We start from the raw sequence: 24559 nt of genomic DNA, 5'->3' as shown, positions 1-24559 counted from the left end.
CGTGGTCCTAATTATCACGACCATTTTGACAAACTAAGAAAACCCTCGCAGTTTATGATCGATCCATGCGTAGAAGCAAACACAATCCAAATTAATCGGAGGATACTTAACTTGACATTTACGCAATTTGAGTAGTTATGGAAGCCAGGCTGAAGCATATGCTAGAGAGACGTAAACTGGGAGGTTTATACGCTTGAGGGCAGACCCGATTATTTATGCAAGATACGTACTATATAGCTTACACATTTCTTGCACGCAAGGGATCTCTCTCCCCCACTTCAAAGGAAGGAGGGACGATATCTCAACCTGCGATGTGACCTTGGTCTTGTTCGTGCTGTATCACAACCAATAATACGTGCAGCAAAGTTAGTTTAACGGGCCGATTAATTTGCAAAACCGCACAAACCGATGTGGAACCTTTCTTGACGAGGTATCCGACGACGGACAGGTTTTACTGTTCACTCGACCTCATACGAGCTGACAGGAGCTCGGGTTGAGAAGGACACTTTCTCCAGCTGAGAAGTATTTCTACACTAGCCTGGGATGAACCGGACGAGGTTAACTGATCGAACTGAAAATATATCAGAAATGATATATAGAAATGGATTGCTTAACCCCGAACACACGTTTCTTGCATTGCATCCACAGTTAAGCAACAGAGAGCATCTATATATATCTGCACACGGTAGCCTACTGCTCTCTTCATCCATTGCTCAGGCGAAAAGCTACAAGCTAGCATCCAAGGAGAAACCACACGTAATACATTTGATTGGGAGGCAAGAAGATGGAGGGGCAGACGAACAAGAGGCTGGCCACGCTGGTGGGCTGCAACTACGTGGGCACGCCCTACGAGCTCCGCGGCTGCATCAACGACGTCGACGCCGTGCGGGACACCCTCGTCGCCCGGTTCGGCTTCGCACCGGCCGACGTCGCCGTGCTCACCGACGTGCGCGGCGCAGAGGTGCTCCCGACGGGGGCCAACATCCGGCGCGCGCTGGCGGACATGGTCGCCCGCGCCGCCCCCGGGGACGTGCTCTTCTTCCACTACAGCGGCCACGGCACGCTCGTCCCGCCGCAGCACGGCGAGGGCGGCGCGGAGAAGGAGGCGATCGTGCCGTCCGACTTCAACCTCATCACGGACGTGGACTTCCGGCTGCTGGTGGACCGTGTGCCGCCGGGCGCGAGCTTCACCATCGTGTCCGACTCGTGTCACAGCGGCGGCCTCATCGACCAGGAGAAGGAACAGATCGGGCCCTCCGTCTGCTTCGACTCCGGCGCCCCGCCCACGCGCACCGCCCGGTTCGTTCCCTACGTCGCGCTCCTCGACCACCTCTCGGCCATCTCGGGCATGCCTTCCTCCATTCACATCGCCGACCACCTCGTGGCACTCTTCGGCGCTGATGCCAGCGCCAAGTTCCACGCTCACGGCCGCAGCGGCAATGGCAGCACCCTGTCCACCGCACTGGCACCGGCATCGGCGCCAACGCAGCCGCGCCCGGACGAAGGCATCCTGCTGAGCGGGTGCCAGACGAACGAGACCTCCGCGGACGTGCCGTCGTACGAGGCCAGCGGAGGCAAGGCATGCGGGGCGTTCAGTAGCGCGGTACAGAGCGTGCTGGCGGCGCACCCGACGCCGATGAGCAACCGGGAGCTCGTCGCGAAGGCCAGGGCGGTGCTGAACGAGGTGGGTTTCGAGCAGCACCCATGTCTCTACTGTACGGACGCCAACGCCGAGGCACCGTTCCTTTCGCAGGGTAAGGAGGAGGCAGCGGTGGGCGCGGCGCTGCTGTAGAGCACCTTCAGCTCACGTGCTACGGAGCGGGCAATGTGTTTCATGTGTCGTGTTTTATGTTTCATGTTTGGATGAGGAGCCAAACTCAAGTGCTTTATTGTTTGTGTGTGGGTACAGATCTCCACATCTCCAGACACGGTACTATACAGAAATTGCGGATACTGTATTATGTATTGTATTACCATTATATATACACCGATTTGTTATCACTCACTTGCATATTCTCACGTGTCATTGTTGTAGCTTCAAAGTCATGAAATCTTTTTTGTTTGCAAAAAAAGTCATGAAATCTGCACTTGCAACTATGTCTTTGCTTCTTGTACGTTCTTTTTTTGCTTATTGTTTTTTGATAAAATTTTTTTGCTTATATGTGATGGCTTCGTTAATATCAAATTATAATGTCGGTTCAGTATCTTAAAGATGCCCATAAGGTTAGGGTGTGTGCGTATGTTCAAAATGATGAGTGTATGTGCATGCATGTGAAGATCTACAATCATATTGTGTTAAAAGAACAATATACTTGTGCAGGCACACAAAAAGTTTGTCTTTGCTCTCTTTTTTTTTACATCTTGCATAGATGTTCTTGTCTTCATCCTTGATCATACTTCTGTGCATGTATCTATCAATGTGAGGTTTTTCACTTTTTGAGTAATACAAATACATCAGACTTATTTATCATCATATACTCGGAGCCTAGGGATCATCGTATAAATAAATGCTTGTGGCGTATGCAAAAAACATAAAATGTGTATGAAAAAAGCAGATAAAAAATATGTAAAATAATTTAATCATGTATTTTAAAAATATTAAACGTGTATAAATAAAGTCCGACGTAGGTAGAGTGCATGTGTAGATATAACTTGGTAGGAATTTATGTTTTGGTTGTTTGCAAATGTGTTTTGTGAGCTAGATGCCATGTATGTGAGGGTGTGTTTAGTTGTGTGTGTAGCACTAGGCTAGTAGCATGTATGTGAGTGGATTCTCATGTATGCTTGGGTGGTGAGCTCTTGCACTAGCTGGTGCAAGCAATGTGCTTGTGTGTGTGTGGATCCCCTCCCACAAACCTTGGGTGTGTGCAAGATGTGAGTGCTTGTGTGTGTGAGTCACACACATGACAAGGCATGGGGTGCCTTGATAGCCATGTGCAAATTGATATGGTGTTGTGTGTGGATCTTTCCCACCTTTGCAAACTATGTACCTTCACATGACAATATGTGAGAGGGCATGGTGTTGTGTGTGTGGGTAGTTTGGAAGATGAGCTTGGTGTGATGTGCTATGAGACATACATGGGGTCAAAACCCTCATGTCACTATTGTCTTTGTGCACATGAGCATATCTATGTAGTAGTTGTTCTAGTGATAGTCACATGAGTTGTTGCACTATTCACTATACATGATTTGGAGTAGCTTCTTCCTTCTTAATGTGTGGTCACTTGTTCCAAGTAAGTGCCCACATATTATATATGTTTTTGGGGTAGAATCTCCCAAGGAACCCATTGGTGAACTCATTTTTGCCATTGTAACATTTTCTGGAGATGACATATTTTCATTTTCTTCTATGTTTGGAGCTTGGTTTCATGAGTTGTGGTGAGCTTTTGTGGTTGTTTCTTGGTTGTGGTAGTAGAGGATGACCCCCTCTACCTCTTGTTGGTTTCATCTCATGATTAGGATTCCATATGTGCAAGTTATGCCCACTCAAAGTACGCATGTGGCTGAAATTCCAGATTAGTGAAAATCTGAGATTTTCACTGTCTGAGAATCTGTTTATATTTTCTTCTCATGTTGATGAGTTTGTGCTGGTCATTGTGTTGTGATCTAGCCTTATCTTTCAACTAGAAAGTTGGACCTGATATGTTTGTCTTGCTCTGAAGCATTTTGACAGCAGCCAAAACATAACAGGACTCCAAATGTTTCTGTCTATGCTCTGAAGTATTTTGACAGCAGCCAAAACATAACAGGACTCCAAATGAAATTAAATTTTACACGCAGCAAGACAAACATATCAGGTCCAACTTTCTAGTTGAAAGCTAAGGCTAGATCACAACACAATGACCAGCACAAACTCATCAACATGAGAAGAAAATATAAACAGATTCTCAGACTTAGTGATTTTCACTAATCTGGAATTTCAGTCACATGCCTACTTTGAGTGGGCATAACTTGCACATATGGAATCCTAATAATGAGATGAAACCAACAAGAGGTAGAGGGGGTCACCCTCTACTAGCACAACCAAGAAACAAACACAAAGGCTCACCACAACTCTTGGAACCAAGCTCCAAACATAGAAGAAAAATGAAAATATGTCATCTCCAGAAAATGTTCCAATGGCAAAACTAGGTTCACCAATGGATTCCTTGGGAGATTCTACCACAAAATCATATAAAATATGTACACGCTTGTTTGGAGCAAGTGGCCTCAAACTAGGAAGGGAAAACTACATAGATTCTTACATGGTGATTAGTGCAACATTTCATGCAACTTTCACTAGAACAACTACCACCTAACTATGCTCATGTGCACAAAGACAATATGGACATGAGGGTTTGGACCCCATGCTTGTGTCATGCACAACAACATCACAAACACTACTACCACTTAGATCACACACACACATTATGCCCTCTTTCATATGAACATGAGGAGGAGCACAAGTGTTGCAAAGTGGGGCTGCCTCACCACACACATATCACCACCACTACCTCATGGCAAGCACTTACTCCCAAGAACAATATGAAGGGGATCTACAAAACAAGATAAATCATGGAATCATCATCTCACCACACTCCTACTAGGTACCACATGAGTCAAACTCATGTGTGTGTGGTACTCACTTACACACACCACACAATACATGCACAAATACTTATCTCACTACTCCACATATGCACACACTAGTTGCAACCACAACATCTACACATACTAGCAAGATCACATACACACATATGCAAGCAACCTACACATAGACTTCTACCAAGTTAAATCTACTCATGCCTCTACTCTTGCTAGCATCAAACATTAGGAACAACAAGCTTAAGTGAGTGAACTAAAACACCCACATGAGATGAAGCATTTGCAGCAACTTTGCAAGCAAAACAAAGCAAAACAGATATGCATAGAAACAAAAAAATAAAAGGGCAGGGGAGGGATTCGATCCCACACCCCCTGTGTCAACACACAGGCCCAACACCACTCTGCTAGCAGCCTACTGCTCGACAGAGAGAGATGCTCAAACGGGAAAACCTGTCCCTAGTGGCTTACTATGCAGTTAAATCATAAAATAAAAGAGTGCCAAAGGGGGGATCGAACCCGCGCCTTCCAACAGGCATACAGCAAGCGGTACCACTACGCTACGGGCAAGAATACTGACAGAAAAGGGGCACTATCCCCTTTGAACATTCCCCCTTTTAGATACACAGGAGAACCGCGGCGGCCGGAACAGGGGAGCTATCCCGCCGGCGGCACAGATCAAATCGAGCAACGGCACGTGGAAGGGAGGACGCCTACGCTCCCACGTACCCATTTCCTATGCTAACTTCGCCCGAGACAAACTACAGCGACCTAGCTATGGTGCGCGGTGGCGCCGGCGACAGGAAAGCAGCACGTCGACGACCTACTGCTCCTACTCGAAGAACTACTACAGGGAAGGGGCGATGCTCCTTACCTTGGGGAAGAAAGGAGAGGAACCGATCGGAGGAGAGGGCGATGGAGAGGAAGAAGCTGCTACGTGTCCACCGGCAGATGTTTAGTAAACATCCGCCACCTCGAGGACCGTCCAATGTACGCGCGCAGCCGTCCGATCTACACGACTCGGTCGCCTCCCCACGCGGCTCGGTCGTCTCCCCACACTCAATAATTCCTGAAACAAAGGTTGAGTTGCAGAAACAACAGCCATGTTGTAAAAATAATTCCTGAAACAACAATCGCGTTGCAATTTTTTTATGCAATTCCTGAAACAACGTCTGCGTTGCAGAAACAACGTCACGTTGCAAAAAGCTGAAGAGGGATAAATGGAGAGGGAGAGGTAGGAGACGGGATCCAAAAATCCAACTGGAACTCCTGAAACAACGACTGTGTTGCAGAAACAATGTCCGCGTTGCAGAAAACTGAAGAGGGATAGATGGAGAGGGAGAGGGGGAGGTAGGAGACGGGATCCAAAAATTCAACCGAAACTCCTAAAACAATGGCTGCGTTGCAGAAACAACGACCGGGATCTCTAGCCGGCTCGCATCGCGGCCGAGATGACAAGGCGAACGCGCGTCGTCCTGCAAGGAACGCCATGGTTCGAGCTTCACGTTCGTCGTCCACCCTCGTCATCGCCATGGACGGGTGCCAGAGCCGACGGAGTTGTGTCTTCACCGTAGCCCTCTCTCGCGTCGCCCTTCTAACAGGTCTGCAACAGGTGCCTAGTTGCAAAAATGAGCACAGGCACAGGAATATGATGCATGATGAGATGAGATCTAGAAGAGCTTACATGTGAAAGTTGGGTCAACGCATGGATAGGAGATAGAAAATTTGTGGCCAACGTTTCATCAAAGATAAGGATGAAGGAGAGATGTGGTCATTGGGCTCATCAAGACGCGTGGCAAGCTTAGAACACGACGGACGTCAAGGAAAACATCGGCCGGTTGAGCAACAACTTTTTCCATAAATAAAATATTTTTTATGTATACAAAAGTATAAAATAATTATAGAAAAAGTAGACATCAAAACATATATGTTTTAAAACATGTTAATCATATATTTCGAAAAGTTTAAACGTGTATGTAAAAAATATTCTTGATGTATAAAAAATATACTATTTATTTTGCGTGATAATACCTATATATTTATATCATAAAATCATAGTATATATTATTTAAATACCAACTTCACAAAACCAAAAGACAAAAAAAATCTTTGCACAAAGAAACACCAGTCAAGAAAAAAATTACAAAAAAAAACGCGGAAGAAAATCCACTAAAACCTGAAAATAAGTACAAAGAAACAAGAATATACCGGTAAAACTGAGAAAGAAATAAAAAAATAATAAAAACAGAAAACCAAAAACCCGATGTACAATAATAAATAAATAAAATAAAAAACAGACGAAACCGATGCGTAGAATGAAGGAGCAAGCGACTGAGATAGTAAGCGGGCGACCGCGCTAACAAGCGAGCGTATACGCACGAGCCTTTCAGACATGAGAGCATCTTCAACGATAGCGCAAAAATGCCGCGCCCGATAAACTTTTTAGCGCGTCACTGTAGCACTTTTACAACGCGGAAACTGAAGCATCTTCAACAGACGCGCGCCAGTGCGGCGTCCAATCCAGCCCAATCCAGCGACCCCACCTGCAGCGGCCTAGAGTTTGCTGCACACGCAAGCCGGCGCAGCAAATATAGTGCGCAGCATAGCGTTTTTCAGCGCGTGCTCAAATTTCTTTAGCGCACGTACAATGTTACAACCTCTGTTGGAGCTATCAGGGGCCTAGAAAACGAATCTTTTAACGCGCGAAGTCTTTTTTTAAGCATCTGTTGGAAATGCTCTAACGAATGCTATCCTCACTATAAGTATTTCAGACGAGAAGCGAGATATAGCATTGGTGTCGAGGGGGCGGCTCAGAAATGAGCCGAAACAAAATCCATAGGTCCCATCCGACCCGCAACTTGGCACATGTAATCGTATTGTCATGTCACGTAAAACCCTTGTAACATAATATCCTATTTGACGCACTCTATGTCAAATGAGGAGCTCCTATTTGACATTTTCGTCAAATAGGCACCTGAAGCATGCAATAAACCCAGACTGGGCCGGCCCATGATGTAGTGATCGCGTCCGTGTTGTGGCGTCTGTACTGGCCAACCCATCTTCGGCTCACCCCCAACTGGCCAGGCCCAGCACATTTCTTCAAATTCCGAAACATTTTGATAAAATTCTAGAACACTTTCTCGAATTCCGTATTTTTTTTCAAATTCTAATACATTTTTCAAATTTTAGAACATTTTTTGAAAATCCAGAACATTTTTGAAACAGAAACAGAAAAAAAAAGAAAATAATAAAGAAAAAAGAAAACAAAAAAGACCGGTTCAGGGAATCTTCTAGAAAGTTCTCAAAACTGGAAAAAAATGACTGCAAAAAGTCTAGAATGTTCCCAAAACCGGCTGGACAATGTTGAAAGTGGGCCGGCCCATACGCGTTCCTTGCCTCCGGCCCCCTGTGCGAAGCCTGGGCAATTTGCCGGGGACTTCCTATATGGCGCTTCAGGCGCCACTAGGAGAACAGGCGCCTGCAACGGCCCTCTTCATGGGCCGGCCATATTAAATTCGTTGGTTATTAAAATATCAAAAAAGGTTCACAGAATTTTTAAAATTTCAGATTTACGAACAAAATGAAAAAAGTTCACCGACTTTTGGAAATATGTTCATGAATTTTCATAAAGTTCACAGAAGTTGAAAAAAAAATCATCGATTTTGAAAAAAAAATCATCAATTTTTAAAAATAGTTCACTGATTTTGTAAAAAGTTCTTGAATTTTAAATTATGGTCATCAATTTTTCTAAAAAATCATCGATTTTAAAAAAAAGTTCAAGATTTTCAAAAAAGTTCATCGATTTATAAAAACGTTCACGAGCTAAAACAGTTCACGGGCTAAAAAAGCTCATAATGAATATCTAGATGGGCTGGCCCATTGCGGAGCGCTTCAGGCGTCGGTTAGCAGATTTTTCCTTTAACGATGCCTGTGGTGTTAAATAGGGTTTGCCATTTGCCGCAGCCAGCTGGGAATAGGATTTTCCTCGAGCAGACTCCAGGTCGCGGGTACGAAGCGCTCTGCCCCATCTCCCAACCCAAGTCCTAACCACAACCTGAAGGCCCAACCCGCGTTTCAATACCATGAACAGACCATCATAAATCTATATCTATTAATAAAAAAAATAGATATTTTTTGTCCGTTATGCTATTTTATGAAAAACCCTTTGATGTTTTTTACATTAAACCGCAGTACATATTAAATGTTTTTAAAAATACTCGTATCTTTTAAACCGTAACTCTAAATTTAACATGTTATATATCGATTTTGATTAGAAAAATATGTCTAATCTGAATATGATGTTATTTTATCGTTAATAATTTTAAAAATATTATCTAGGATGCAATCTTAATCAATAATGCATTACCTGTCTTTCTTTCATACCGACACTAATTTAGATTGTGGACGAACATCTCTACTATTAAAGGGGGATGTGCCGTCGTGATGGTTCAACCAGCGGGATGGTTCGACCTCTCGTTAGCTCCCCACCTCCACCTCCTGCCGCTGACACTTTCATCGATTTTTTCCATCCCTCCATAAACCAGGCGATTAAATAAAGAAAAAACCGGTTCACTAAAAAATGCCCTAATTGTATCTCAACCCACATACGAGATTCATCCAACAACCCACTCAGGCACCTCCCACGTCCCCATCTCCCCCAACTCCCATGCCCATCCGCCATGCCCCCCTCTCGCATTGGCCTCGGCAGGGACGCCGGACCCATCGTGGTCGCCAAGCCGCGGGATAGGTTCCGCTTCGACTGGGCGAGCACGGACGACACCAGCCGCGTCGACGCCGCCAACAACCAGCCAGTGCACGGCGCGCTGCTGCTCTACGGCCGCGGCTTCCTCGCCGACATCGACCGGCGCGAGCAGAAGAAGGTCGCGGCGGCCGCGCTCCAGAAGGACTACGGTGCCGGCGCCGCGGCGACGTACGACGCCCTGGACATGCGCGTGGACAGGCACTGGACGGACAAGCGCGCCGACGAGATGACGGAGCGCGACCGGCGGATCCTGCGCAAGGACTTCGGCATCTCCTACAGGGGCTCCCGCGTGCCCGGCCCATGCAGAGTTGGGCGAAGAGCAGGCTCGGCGCCGAGTTGCTCCGGAACGTCGACAGGGCCGGATACAGAAAGCCCACGCCGATCCAGATGGCCGCCGTGCCGCTCGGCCTCCAGCGGCGCGACGTCATCGGCGTCGCCCAAGCCGGCTCCGGCAAGACCTCCGCCTTCGTGCTCCCCATGCTGGCCTACATCGCCGGCATGCCGCCCCCCGACCAGCCACAGCGAGGCGGACGAGGGCCCGTACGCGCTCGTCCTGGCGCCGACACGGGAGCTGGCGCAGCAGATCGAGAGGGAGACAGTGAAGCTCGTGGCATGCCTAGGCATCACGGTCGTGTCCATCGTGGGTGGCAAGGTGGACAGCCAGTCGACGATCCAGAAGCAGGCGAGCATGCTCGAGCGGGGGTGCGAGGTCATCGTCGCGACACCGGGCAGGCTCCTCGACTGCCTGGAGAGCAGGTATGCCATGCTCAACCGGTGCAACTACGTGGTTCTCGACGAGGCCGACAGGATGATCGACATGGGGTTCGAGCCGCAGGTCGTCGGCGTGCTCGACGAGATGCCGCCGAGCCACCTGAAACCGGAGAACGCGGACGAGGAGCTGGACGAGGCGAGGACATATAGGACGACCCACATGTTCAGCGCCACCATGCCGCCGGCCATGGAGCGGCTCGCCACGAAGTACCTCCGGAACCCGGTGGCCGTCACGGTCGGCTTCGCCGGCAAGGCGGCGGACCTCGTCGCCCAGAACGTGGTCATGGTGAAGGTGCAAGAGAAGATGCCACGGCTGACGAGGATCCTCGCTGACCTTGACGGCCATTGTGTTCTGCAACACGAAGAACTCCGTGGAGAAGCTGACCAATGATTTGGAATACGCGGGGTTGAGCAGGGTGACGGCGCTGCACGGGGGGAAGTCGCAGGACAAGAGGAATGCCAGCCTCGACGGGTTCAGGAATGGCAGGTTCAACGCGCTCGTGGCCACCGACCTGGCCGCCCGCGGCTTCGACGTCCCGGAGGTTGCTCACGTGATCAACTACGAGATGCCCAGCTCGATCGATCTGTACACGCATCGTATCGGGAGGACCGGACGTGCCGGGAAGAAGGGGCTCTCGACATCGTTTTTGACCATGGAGGATACTGACATTTTCTATGAACTTAAGGAGATGCTTGTGCAGAGCAATAGTCCCGTGCCGCCGGAGCTTGCGAGGCATGAGGCGTCAAGGTTCAAGCCAGGGTCTATTCCTGGTAGACCTCCGAGAAGAAATGGCACCGTGCATGCATACCACTGATCCAAGAGGAAGGAACCAAAGGCGCATCTTCGTAACAATATGAGAAGAACTTCGACGAGAATGTTAGGGAGCCAGATGAGGTACAAGCATTAATATTAATCAGAGCAATTTCAGTGTTATTCTTACATTGGAAAACCACGTTTCTTGTTTGTGGTAAATATATTTAGTGATGATTCGTATCTGACCTTATACTAATACACCCAGGATGTTATGATCAATCGTTGTCATGCCCAAATGTAGACCTTTGTCAGCTTTTGAAGTGTTTGATTATTTGATTTGATGTTTTATGCTCTAAATGCACTTTTTTTACATGTAAGGCACTAAGACGTTAGTATTTCAGAACCATTTTTCTATCATTTATGTAGGAGTCATCTAATGTACCTGATCTTCATTACCTTCAACAGTTTAGTCCTAAGAGGTGACATTTACTTTCCTATTCTTTTTAATTTCATCTGTACTCCAGTTGTGGATGGCATTTATTTATGCTTGTTTTCTATTATATATGATTTATTACTAAAATCGGTGACATTTGAATATCAAGTTCAAAGAACCGCAAGTTGTCAAACATCTCTACTATTAAAGCAGGATCAAACGTCGTGATGGTTCGACCTGGCAGCAATGGTTCGACCTCTCGTTCGCTCCCCACCTCCTTCCGCTGGCACTTCCATCGATTTTTTCCACCCCTCCATAAAACAGGCGATTAAATAAAGAAAAGAATCGGTTCAATAAAAAAGGCCCTAATTGTATCTCAACACACGTATGAGATTCATCCAACAGCCACAACCCACTCACGCACCTCCCAAGTCCCTATCTCCCCCAACTCCCTTGCCCAGCCGCCATGCCCCCCCTCTTGCGTTGGCCTCGGCAGGGACGCCGGACCCATCGCGTTGGCACCTCCGCTACGGTGATTTCTTCGTGCCCCTACGGGAGACATATTAGCAGCTACGGGCGATGGGCATTGGCATCTGCGCGCACCTCCCCGCCGTCACCGGCTACCGGGACGACTGCGCCAGCGAGCGCCGCGCGTTCGATGCCTTCTCGCAGGACTCGGCGGCGCTGGCGGCGGCGGCCGCGCACGCGTCCGCGCCCAATACGCCGGCGTAGGCGGAGGCAGCCGGTGGTGGGGAACGTCGCATGGGAAACAAAATTTTTCCTACGTGCACGAAGACCTATCATGGTGATGTCCATCTACGAGAGGGGATTTCCGATCTACGTACCCTTGTAGATCGCACAGCAGAAGCGTTAAGAAACGCGGTTGATGTAGTGAAACATCCTCACGTCCCTCGATCCGCCCCGCGAACCGTCCCGCGATCCGTCCCACGATCCACTCCGCTCTAGTGCCGAACGGACGGCACCTCCGCGTTCAGCACACATACAGCTCGACGATGATCTCGGCCTTCTTGATCCAGCAAGAGAGACGGAGAGGTAGATGAGTTCTCCGGCAGCGTGACGACACTCTGGAGGTTGGTGGTGATCTAATCTCAGCAGGGCTCCGCCCGAGCTCCGCAGAAACGCGATCTAGAGGTAAAACCGTCGAGGTATGTGGTCGGGCTGCCGTGGCAAAAGTTGTCTCAAATCAGCCCTAAAACCCCACTATATATAGAAGGGAGGGAGGGGAGGAGGCAGCCTCAACACCTAAAGGTTTGGCCGAAATTGGAGGTGGAGGAGTCCTACTCCAATCCTACTTGGAGTAGGATTCCACCTTCCCACTTGGAAACTCTTTCCACCTTGTGTTTTTCCTTCTCAAACCTTATGGGCCTTAGTGGGAACTTATTCCAGCCTACTAGGGGCTGGTTTATCTCTTCCCATAGCCCATGAGACCCCTTGGGGCGTGACACCCCTCCTGATGGTCCCAGGCACCCCTCCCGGCACTCCCAGTACACTACGATGAGCCCGAAACTTTTCCGATAATGCACGAAAACCTTCCGGTAACCAAATGAGGTCATCCTATATATCAATCTTCGTTTCCGGACCATTCCGGAAACCCTCGTGACGTCCGTGATCTCATCCAGGACACCGAACAACATTCGGTAACCAACCATATAACTCAAATACGCATAAAACAACGTCGAACCTTAAGTGTGCAGACCCTGCGGGTTCGAGAACTATGTAGACATGACCCGAGAGACTCCTCGATCAATATCCAATAGCGGGACCTGGATGCCCATATTGGATCCTACATATTCTACGAAGATCTTATCGCTTGAACCTCAGTGCCAAGGATTCATATAATCCCGTATGTCATTCCCTTTGTCCTTCGGTATGTTACTTGCCTCAGATTCGATCGTCAGTATCCGCATACCTATTTCAATCTCGTTTACCGGCAAGTCTCTTTACTCGTTCCGTAATACAAGATCCCGCAACTTACACTAAGTCACATTGCTTGCAAGGCTTGTGTGTGATGTTGTATTACCGAGTGGGCCCCGAGATACCTCTCCTCTTACGGAGTGACAAATTCCAGTCTTGATCCATACTAACTGAGCGAACACCTTCGGAGATACCTGTAGAGCATCTTTGTAGTCACCCAGTTACGTTGCGACGTTTGATACACATAAAGCATTCCTCCGGTGTTAGTGAGTTATATGATCTCATGGTCATAGGAACAAATACTTGACACGCAGAAAACAGTAGCAACAAAATGACACGATCAACATGCTACGTATATTAGTTTGGGTCTAGTCCATCACATGATTCTCCTAATGATGTGATCCCGTTATCAAGTAACAACACTTGCCTATGGCCAGGAAACCTTGACCATCTTTGATCAACGAGCTAGTCAACTAGAGGCTTACTAGGGACAGTGTTTTGTCTATGTATCCACACAAGTATTGTGTTTCCAATCAATACAATTATAGCATGGATAATAAACGATTATCATGAACAAAGAAATATAATAATAACTAATTATTATTGCCTCTAGGGCATATTTCCAACAGCCGGCGTGCCGCACCACCACCCTCCGTGTCTTCCCCAAGTTCAGTTTGCCTCGAGCCCTAGCGCTAACCGCTCGTCGCGCCACAGAGAGAGAGAGCCCCGCCGCCGCCGCCCGCGAGTCCGGCGAGATGGTGCTCGCGCAGGTCTATACCCAATTATCATATTAGGGCCAATTATCTTTTTTCATGCTAGATTGGCAAACCAAGCACCTGCTCTTGAGTTTTGGTTACTTGGCAGCATTTAATCTGGGTACTTATCTTGTCATCTTCCCATTTTGAAAATGCTGATAGGAAATACTTGTCAATCTTTCAGATCTTATGTACTGTTGAGAAGCATATACTTGAGGGAGGTCCCAAGCGTCTACCTTTCACTGTGTCGTCCTTAGTCCGATTGCGTGGGGTTGCTCGGCGAGGTGGCTCTGAGCGAAAGCCTAGACGGCACGTCGTCTGTGGACGTCGTTTTCCACCTTGGTGGTCGTTGTGGACCCTCTCCTCGCCCAGCACCTTCGGACCATGGCCATCGGGCAAAATCCTAAGACTCCAAGGCGAGTCGGGTGACGGCGTCGTTCCCACGTTGCTACCCCCTTGGGATAGTATTATGGTTGTGATGGATAGGCCGCAGGGAGCAGACATTTGAGAAGAGTGTGGCAGATGGATTGGAGAACCGACGAGGTCACACAGATGGCGATAGCAGCACATCAGAGCTAACTTCATATTCCTCGTTGACTTGCAGGCTTGGCTTCTTTCCCATCAGTTCAATACTTCCAATTATTCCAGCATAACTATATTAGAGACAAACATAATCCAGTGAGGTATGTACTTTGTTTCAATAATATATCTCAGATGTTGAAAGAAGATTAAATAAAAGAGGTAAGATGAATTGAAGAAAATAGGAGAGGCCTCCACCTGTACTAATCAGTTTGAATTGGCTTTTGAGAATCTCTAAAAGTGGAAACCATGTTGTTGATATATATGTGATTGATAGTTTATGCGGTGCTGCACAATAATAAATATATATGTTCTTGCCAAGAACATAATCTTCAGTAATCTGACTTCAATAAAACAATATGACAATAATTTAGCATCTTTTCACTGATTTTCAATATATGCCAATATATGAGCATCTTTTTTTCACAAGTTTTAAAAGGAATAATTCAAAATCTGCAGATGATCACTATAGTGTCAAATCCAATTTCTTTTGCCATCTTATGGGTGAAAATGCATTGTAAAAAGTGAATCATATTAGCGTTTCCCTAACCTTGAAATTGATGCTTGTTATAATGTGCAGACTTCCAAATTGGAACAATTTAGATCATGATATGATTTGAAAAGTTGATGCATGATTGCATATGGCTATCAAAATGGAAAAAAATCAATCGTCACCAATATAGAGGTATTTCACATGTGCAGGTTTGATTCATGATTGCAGGTGCATGTAGGACTCAATTTATGCATGAAAAGTCTATATATGCATATCCAATAATGATTACTTCATTTTCAAATTCAAATGTGCACCTGTTGTGCGCATGACAAGTGCATGAATAAAATAATATCATGTTGCGTGCACATTGCGCTTTTTTTGAATAGTATGTCATATTTCAATTTTTGTGTTTGAATATTGATGTGTGTAGAACTACTTCCTGCAGTGAGTGAGCTAGACTGCATCACGTCTTCTCACAGCCTACCACCGCCAGTCAAGTATCAAGCTGGTTCTCGATCGTTATCGAGCTTGACGAGTACTTCCTCTCTCGCTGCTTCGCCGATCCAAGCCCCATTTGCGTGGGAGCTACTTTTTTTGATAGATTGGAAAAGGAGATGCTTTGATAGGAGAAAAGGAACCCGAAGATCGAACGTGCATATCACAAGAAACTTTCAGTGAAATGTTATTATGTACATTTTCGGTGTTAGATATTGAGAACCTGAAGAATATACACACACACTTATATATTCCGTGTGATGGTAGTTTGTTGTCATAGTTTTCTGTTAACCAGGAATGTTGGCTCTTAGTGTCATGTTGAAACTTGGAGGTGATCGAATCATATGCTTTTTGGGTTGTATACTATATAATAGAAGATTTTGAAAAGAGGGCTTACACACCATGGCAAGAAAAAGGTGAAGAGAAAGAAATGACAATGAGAAAAATATCGCTTTATCTTCTTACGAGGAGAGAGTGGTTGAAGAGACACGACAATTGCCTATGCAGAAAGAAGCATGAGGAAATAAACGTATAGAGAATGAATTTGTTATTATAGATATCAAAATCACATGATGTCATGTTTGAAAGACACTTTTAAATTAAAATAATTAATTAATAACAATGTGTTTCCTTGCTCCGTGACAACGCACGGGCAGTAAACTAGTCTCAATAAAATCAGGATTAGGGACGAAATTAAAGATCACTTGTCCGTTTCTTTGTATATAGGTATTAAATCTACATGCAAGCCTATTAAAATAGAAGACGTGTGAAATCTTGAACTACGTTTTTATAGGCTAAAATCATCTTTGTTTGGGTTGTAGCTACAAGTATTCAAATTATAGATCACTTTTTATAAATTAAAAATATGTGATATTTTTTTCCATGACAATGCACGGCCTTTTGCTAGTTCGTACTAATAAAAAATCGTTCATCAGCTCCCACAGCAGGCGACCTGCTGTCAGTCTCAGCACCCGCCGCCTGAACATAGTTCTCTGTTTTTCTCCTCCAAAGCAGGGCAAGCAGCGCCGCCTCCATTGCATCAAGAAACCGAAAGATTCAGCACACTTCTATCCCTCCTTACTACTCCCTTCGTCCCATAATAAAAGAGCGTTTTTAACAGTACACTGCGTTAAAAACGCTCTTATATTATGGGACCGAGGAAGTACTATACTGTACACAATAGGATAACAACTACAAGAGCAACGGAGCATGCCAAGACTGCAATTGATTGCCCGGTTGCTTGCTTTAGGTCACAGTGCCAACAACACTTGCTACATCTATCTAAAAGTAGTACAACAAAACAAGACTCTTCAGTCTTCACGCTTATAGCATGCCAGTGCCACAGAACCACACGCATCGCTCTCTAGCACTACCTAACACAGTCGTACTCTGTCAGGTTTTACTTGTAGTGTTCGGGGACTGCCAGGAAAGGCTTGAATGTCAACAAGAGCCCAAGGACCTCTGTCAGGTTCAGCAGAAGGAACACCATCTGATCACCTGAACACACATGAGGAATTATGAGACGATATACAAAAGCGACACTAATACTCAATCCCCATGATAGAAATGCTAAATTCCACCTGGTTCAGTTCTAGATACGGAAAAAAACATTGTTTTTTGTCTACAGTAATTTAGTGATTAACACAGCAACTTATACGTTAACCATTGAGAACTGAGAAGACTAGTAATGCTGCAATCGATATATTTCCTGGAACTGCAATTTTTTTTACCTGGAAAGAACGCTGCGTGCTGGCGCTTCTGTGCCCACGAGAATCTGCAATCACAAAATGTTTTCAACAATATGTTTATCCCTTCTTTTTTTTTGAAACATATTTATGGCTTATTAGAATTGCTTCAGGGTTCTAGACTTATCTTCAGGTAACACGGCCATATGGGTTCACTACACTAGGAAAGTGATAATAAGACTAGCATCAATATTAATGATTATGGATAATATTAATTTATTACTCTTCTTCTTTATCTTTCCAACAAATAGGAGATTAAGAAAGCAAAACTACTTACAGGATACCTGCCCCAGCTGGAGCAACAGACTTGAATAAGGACATTAATGTTGTGGCTATTCCATTTGCAGCACCTCTTTGCCCTTGTGGCTGTCAAAATAAGATCCAACTCAAATGAGGAATTTGTTTATACATTAGTGAATTGGAAAATACAGTTGTCTGTCAGAAAGATCTCGGGCAGTATTCCGGTGAACTGAGATGAGTTGGTACGTACCACAGCATTGTTTTGTAGGAGAGAAGTGCCAGAAACTCTAGTTATCTGATCAGCATCGCAGCGATGAGCATTCGTGAAAGAAAAATATTTGAATTAGACATGCACCAAAATACCAAGCGCGCATTCTTATCTATGATGATTTATTTGCACATGTAAGTAAACATTTGCTACAAGTAAAGATGGCTTAAACCTTGGGAACTATATTTCTCGTAAAGTACTTACAGCAAGAACGCTTTTAATCATTGCTGCAATATAGAGAGCCAGACCAAGTCTTATTCCTGACAAGTGTGTCATAAAGGGATAAGCAGCAATAATTGGTATAGACAGGGCCTGCAATGCTAATGGTCAATTTACAAAAATGGGAGACAGTGAATTATTAAGTAAACTGAAATTGACATAAAGAAAAAGAGTGGCATTAGTAACTCACAGATGCGATGCGGGTTGAGTTTACAGGTCCTAGCGTATTATTGAGCCAACGATAAACAAAGATTTGGTATACAAGAAGACTGGCGCCTGCAGTGTAACAGATTGCATGTTTACTGCTCAAACATAAATCACTAAGAGCTATGTAAAAATGTTTGAAAAAATAAGAAATGGATAGGTTAAACTATGCTTACCTGCCACTGTAAGAACTTGTCCGACATCCTTAGATGAAAAGCTAAGTCCACCATATTTTCTACCACTTACAGTCCACAGAGAAAATATCTGATGTTGAATTGTAGCAAATAATGGTTAGAATTTTTTCACTTGCATGTAGCAGATGAGGTTTGCATGATAAGTATGATTTTTTTTGGAACAATGGGTCAAGAATTAATATATTATACTGCACCTAAATCTGCAGTATCATTTTGGAGAACTTCTATATATAGTGATTTAATCATACCATATATTTACCTCACTATACGCAGTGTCGTGAAGGGAGAAGACACAATATGTGATAATTGATGACATCAATGGCCAATTTTTCCATAAGCTCTTCTTAGGTGACTCTGTACTTTCCTGAGATGTACCAGTTTCGGCCGTTTCAGCTCGCATTTCAATCTTGGTGTGTTTGTGTAGTGTTTCCTGTTTAGTGCATCGATGTGAGTACATATAGCATTCAAACAAAACTCAATTGATATACATTTACAGTATCCATAGTTCAGGTTGTACGCACCGGAAGCCATATGCAGCTTATGAGGGCTAAGGTTGCGAAAATTGATATGCAAAGACATGGAAGAAGATAGGGGAACCTGCATGATTGGGATCACGGACATGAAGATGGGCAAATATTTATGTCATTTAGTATGAACAATTCAATGATAGGATAAAAGAGTACCTCCCAAATGTTGACTTGTCATGGAAAATGTGTGGATATTGTTTGGCTGGCTGGTATAAGAAGACAAAAATGGTCAAATGAAAATCAAAGTGAATATGATTGACACCTGTGATATTACCTGAGCAAGGTAACCCCCAATTGCTGGGCCAATTATAAGGCCTACTCCCCATGCTGTATTAACCTAGATTTTTATGAAAGATCGAATTGAGTTCATGATATGTTTCAATATTATTATGGACTATGCATATTAGTTAAGTGTTTTATGTGGAATTGAATTTACAATTGATATGCCCAAAGCTTGTTCGTCATCCCGGCAAACTTCAATGGAGTAAGCCTGCATCCCATGTAACCATAGCATTATCGAAATAGACATTTCACATGATTAACAAAAATAGATGTTGATCATTCCTGCAACTGTCCCTCAAGTTCAGTTTTTTAAAATACCTTGATTGGTGCTAGAAATCCGTTTAGTGCACCAAGAAGCAACCTTGTAGTAATAGCCATCCAGTACTTCACACTTAATCCAAATAAAGTGTTGAACACAACGCTGAAAAACGCACGAGGAAATTAGCGTACATTTTTTCTTTCGAAATGAAATTTAAATGCCGCGGTAAATTTTCATCCGTTTGGAGGGAAAGATACTACAAATACTTACACCGTGAAAAGTGAAAATACAATTACAGGCTTTCGCCCGATGCGATCTGCAACCATGCCCCAAAAGATTGATGCGAAACCTCTACCCACCATATACGATGCACCTACAGGAGAAATGTCACTGATAAGTACTGAATATTGACATTATTCTGAAACAAAGTATGCACGAATTTCGTTTCTCGTATGTACAAAATTAAATGGTACATTTGTGAAACAAAGACGTGTGCATCAACCTTGTTGGTACAAAATGACAGTTATGTAGTACAAAAAATCTTACCAAGAAATCCAGCATAGAATCCAATATCTTCTTCTCTTTGAGCAACGTGCAAGTCTTGTATCTGATTTAGAGAAGGGAAAAACCTGAGTGCTCACCTTTTTTTATTTTGCAAAATATATATAGAACTCTTATGAAAAATCTAGACCATAGGGGTGCACAAGAAAAAGAGTTTCCTGCCTACCGTTGGGTGGCCGATGATCACTAGAATACGGGCGGTCGCTCTCCTTTATATATGCCATTGGATTTTTCATGTACTATGTGCTTTTCAATTTTTGACACTTCATTTGTGTCGCTAAGAGCATTTACAGTCGGATTTAACAAATCCGACCTGATTCTTCTCTAGGACGAGGGTGCATGTGTGTTCCTCCGCTACCTTTTTTTAATATGCTAACACGGGTGGCTTCCTCTCCTATGCGGCAGCGTGCACTGCCGGATCCGCCATTGCCATGTCGGCAGCTAGGCACGCCTAGGCCACACTCATCCCATCCTTCCCGCAGCGTGCACAAAGATCCCGATGTCACTCATACTCCGGCGGACCGGTGATGGGGGGAGGGAGACTGGAAGGCTTCTGGAAGGACCAAAATGATCCAACCCCGATGATCCGAGCCCCCAATGCACCAACGCGATGGACTCACGTCGGAGAAATCACGCCATCGGTTGGGCGTAGCGGAGTGCAATGCATATGATCATTGCCTCCTCCAACCCTCACATGACGACACCCAATCGACAGATTCAGACTGGTCGGAGTGAGATCCGTTGCCAACCATGACGAAAAGGCCGGAGATCGCCACATGAGAGCTTGGGTGGCTAAGTGCAATGGCTAGGGTTTTATCGAGGGAGTGGATGGGGATGAATATATGAGGGGTTGGGTTGGCCAGCGTGGGTCGGGTCCGACGTGACGGACGCACCCGACGAGAGCTTGGATGCACCTTACATTTGAATTGGATACGAGGGGTGACGTTTGAGACCGGTTTAAGGCGTCCGTCTAAGTCGTTTTTCTATCGTCAGTGCCGGACCGTCGTCCCTGATGTATGAGGAAGGTTTGAGGTGTCCGACAATAAATGCTCTAACATGTAGATTCAAAAAGTAAAAACATGACAAAATCAGTTTTTTTTAGAAAATGAGATATACCCCAGGCCTCTACATCCCGGTGATGCATGCAACCATTTTATTAATTATTCACAAGGACCTTACAAAGTAATACATAGGTAAGCCTGAAGCCTACATCTTGACAATATGTGTCGCTACTCCTATCCCCTTGATGAAGGGGTGTCGAATGTTCGAGCCGAATACCAAATAGAGATCACACAGAAACCTAACATCTAAAGCCGAATACGTCATCCAAGCCACAATGCCAGGACTGGGTCACACATCAGTCTGACGCACTCTCAGTGGGCACCACATGTGCACACTGCAAGGGCCGTCACCACCATCTTCTATCGATCCATCTTTAGAGAAAATACTGACGCATCTGCCTTGCCAGGCCTCCCTGACATCGACACCAAACAACATCGTCCTCCTGCGCGAGTCCATCGCCGCACATCAAACGGCGAGTCTCCACTGCACCATGCCGCCAAGATCCGCCGCCATCAATGCGTAGGATGAAGCACCGCTCCACCAAAGACGTCGTCCACTGGTCCCTCGAGCCTGTGTACGCCTCCAAGAATGACGTCCCCAAGGGGGAAAGGACACAATAGCGTCATCGTCATTCGATCTACTGATCTAGGGTTTCCCCCAGAGATAGTAGACAGCGGTCTAGAACTTCTCAACGACGATGCCTTCAAGCAGAGAACGACACCGAAGAGTGCCACCATCGCCGGCCTTGGCAGCTAGCTGAGAACAGGTTTTCACCCAGATCAATTCGAAGAACCTACATCAAGCATCTTGTGCATGGATCGCCGCCTTCTCTGACGGGGACTAGACGGGAGGGTCCAGCCGCCGCCGCCTAACCGACAACGGAACCACCACGGTGCCTAAGCAACCGGCGTGATCAGGCCCACTGCGCTAGCCCGTCGCCGCGGAATCGAGTTGTCGTCCCGCCCAAGCCCATCTAGGTCGGGCGAGATCCGCGAACCCGGCCGCCACCACAGGAGCACCTCCAACGAGGGGTGACTGCGCCTTCGCTGTCGTCGCCGCGACTCACACCGTTGGGATCCCGCCGGTCCTCGCTCGCCGTGATATGTGTCTTCGTCGCCGCGCGAGGGAGACTACCCCATCGCCGCCATTATAGCTCACAGAACAGGCTTCGCCCATCGTGATTTCTGGTGGCGGCGGGAGGGAGGGATGAGGAGAGGAGGCCGAGGGCTGGCGACGTGATCCCCCTATGTCGCAAAGGTTGGCGACGCGGGGTCATGTATCTTTTTGTTCATGACAAAAACAGATGGAAATAGCTTACTAGCAAAAAGGTAAATTCTCACATAGTGACAAGCTATTGACCAACCGGACATGTCCGGCCGACTAGCAGTACTGAATACTCCCTCCGTCTCAAAAATTTTGTCTTTAATTTGTCTAGATATGAATGTATCTAGTCACATTTTAGTATTTTGGTACATCCATTTTTAGACAAATTTTTTTGGGACGGAGGAAGTACTCCAGTATATAGTGATAGCCAGTCGAGACTATCATGTAATCTCCTTTTTTTAGTTTTTTGAAAAGAAGTTAGGTGGATTATTATGTAGTAATAATAGTCTTAAAAGAAACACCCAGCCAAAATGAAGACTGAAATCTACTTCTTCCGTCTCATAATATAAAAGAGGTTTTGACATTACATTAGTGTCCAAAACTTTCTTATATTATGAATTTATGAGAGCGAAGGGAGTAGCTAGCTATGAAGAAAATTGGCATGGGTACGTGAAGACAAACTCACCATGAAGTAGAGAAACGGGAACAACGACGTGATCGGCAAAGCTGAAAAGAGATGGATGGACAGACAGAGAAGAATCAGTTATGGTGGGAATCCAACCGAGTTACGTTATTAATAATATAATAGTAAAATAAATTGCATATGTACTCCAAGAATGATAGTACTGCTACTAGTAAGAAGCATCATTAAGAAATGAATTAAGAAGGGATGCAAGCGTACGTGCAGTGGGGCTATAAGATAAGACCGAGAGAAGGGATGAATTAACAAGTACTCCGGCTCGCAGGAGCAGGACAAGAGCAAGATCGACCATGCCAACAATTTACTACTTATATAATTCTATTAGTTTTATTATTAGTAAGTAGGAATAGGATATATAGATATACTAACATGATGCAAAGGTGATGATCCCGACGAAGAAGAGCTCCTTGTACGGGGTCCCCTTGGTGCTCTCCTTCCTCCGCTCCATGGCGCACCCGGGGCACCCGTCGTAGTACACCTTGGCTACAGCCGCCGGCGCTGGTGACGGCGACTCTCCCATCCTTCTCGGCTAGACGATCGACCACGACGACGAGGGCGACGCTGAGATGATGGCTGGCTGGCGGAACGGGACGGTGCGGCAGGCTGAGACGGAGAAGGATTAGCAGAGCCTGAGAAAGGCGGGGAGGAGGCGTCCGGCCGGCCGGGGCAGAAGAGGAAGCAGGAGTTGAGTGGGGGCGAGTTGAAGAAGCTTGTCGTGTGGATCGTGTCTTGGTACGTGTGCCCCGTTGGCAGCAGACGGCGAGGGACACGTCAGGACACCAGCGCACCAGATCGATCACGATCGGTCGAGACAAATCCAGCTTACAGCGGGAGCCTGGCGTACGTAGTTACGGCGGGTCACTGAAGCTGGCAAGCCAACGGAGGGTGAAGAAGGTACGTACGTAGCCCTAGCGATGCTACTGGTATATATATAGAGAGAGTGCAGAGCTGAGACTTCTGGGGTTGGAAAATAAGATACGAGATTGGTCGTCTCTCCTTTAATTAGTTATTAACCTTATTACACTTTCCTTAAAAGGATTTAAGGTGGATGGAGTGTGTAGGAGTATTATTGTGCTTCTACTTTCGAAATCGAACTTATGCATCCCAACCATGGCTTAATTTATTCTTAATGATGAGTAAAAGGAAACGAAACAGTTTTGGAAATGTTCCAACGGCCTGACCCTGACTAAGATGCCACCACCACTCACTAATCTCGTCCATTACATTTTATTTTGCCCTATAAGAATAAAAAGAAAAAGAAATCGTCTACTTGTCGAACAAAATTTCCTTTCCCCCGCAAAGAGAACAATATAAAACGTCTACTCGTCCACCACATGCACAGTGGCGCACAGTCTTTCCCTTTTCCCTGGTCAGAGTCATCCTGGATAGGAGCATCTTTTTGTCACCCACAGTGGTTACTGACACGGATTAATCTGTAGACTTCGCAGCAGCTCATCAGTTTCAGTAGCACACCCGGATATTCGGCCATGCATGACAAGCGTGGCAATGAATCAACACCACCAATCCTAGGACTCAGGGTATATAAAAAGAAACTATTTCCTCTTTTTTAAAATAAATGACTTAAGAATGATTCACTTTTATATTAAAATTTAATATAAAATTAGATTATTTTGAA

At 45.6% G+C, this 24559-nt stretch overlaps 2 protein-coding genes and 1 pseudogene across 2 annotated transcripts; 2 read left to right on the top strand and 1 right to left on the bottom strand.

The window, feature by feature from the left end:
• The first annotated feature begins 691 nt into the window (after positions 1-691).
• On the top strand, positions 692-2001 carry LOC123395418 (metacaspase-9). The gene has a single exon (XM_045090409.1). It carries the CDS (start codon positions 785-787, stop codon positions 1790-1792), a length of 1008 nt encoding a protein of 335 aa, XP_044946344.1. The 5' UTR covers positions 692-784; the 3' UTR covers positions 1793-2001.
• Positions 2002-9260: 7259 nt separating this feature from the next.
• Positions 9261-10929, top strand: LOC123396639 (annotated as a pseudogene).
• A 5814-nt stretch (positions 10930-16743) lies between these two features.
• On the bottom strand, positions 16744-23825 carry LOC123397675 (protein ZINC INDUCED FACILITATOR-LIKE 1-like). Its single transcript, XM_045092208.1, has 17 exons — positions 23293-23825; positions 22909-22949; positions 20043-20103; positions 19767-19869; positions 19556-19658; positions 19392-19445; positions 19230-19292; positions 19112-19161; positions 18950-19025; positions 18688-18858; positions 18411-18498; positions 18221-18306; positions 18016-18123; positions 17794-17838; positions 17581-17669; positions 17289-17332; positions 16744-17055 (listed from the first exon to the last, which is right to left on the bottom strand). The coding sequence occupies exons 1-17, from the start codon at positions 23441-23443 to the stop codon at positions 16958-16960; spliced, it is 1431 nt and encodes a 476-aa protein (XP_044948143.1). The 5' UTR covers positions 23444-23825; the 3' UTR covers positions 16744-16957.
• Positions 23826-24559: the final 734 nt, after the last annotated feature.

The sequence above is a fragment of the Hordeum vulgare genome, chromosome 5H, assembly GCF_904849725.1.
Source record: "Hordeum vulgare subsp. vulgare chromosome 5H, MorexV3_pseudomolecules_assembly, whole genome shotgun sequence".
NCBI lineage: Eukaryota > Viridiplantae > Streptophyta > Magnoliopsida > Poales > Poaceae > Hordeum > Hordeum vulgare.
The sequence above is the reverse complement of the archived record's forward strand: the minus strand, read 5'-3'. Positions and strand labels throughout refer to the sequence as shown.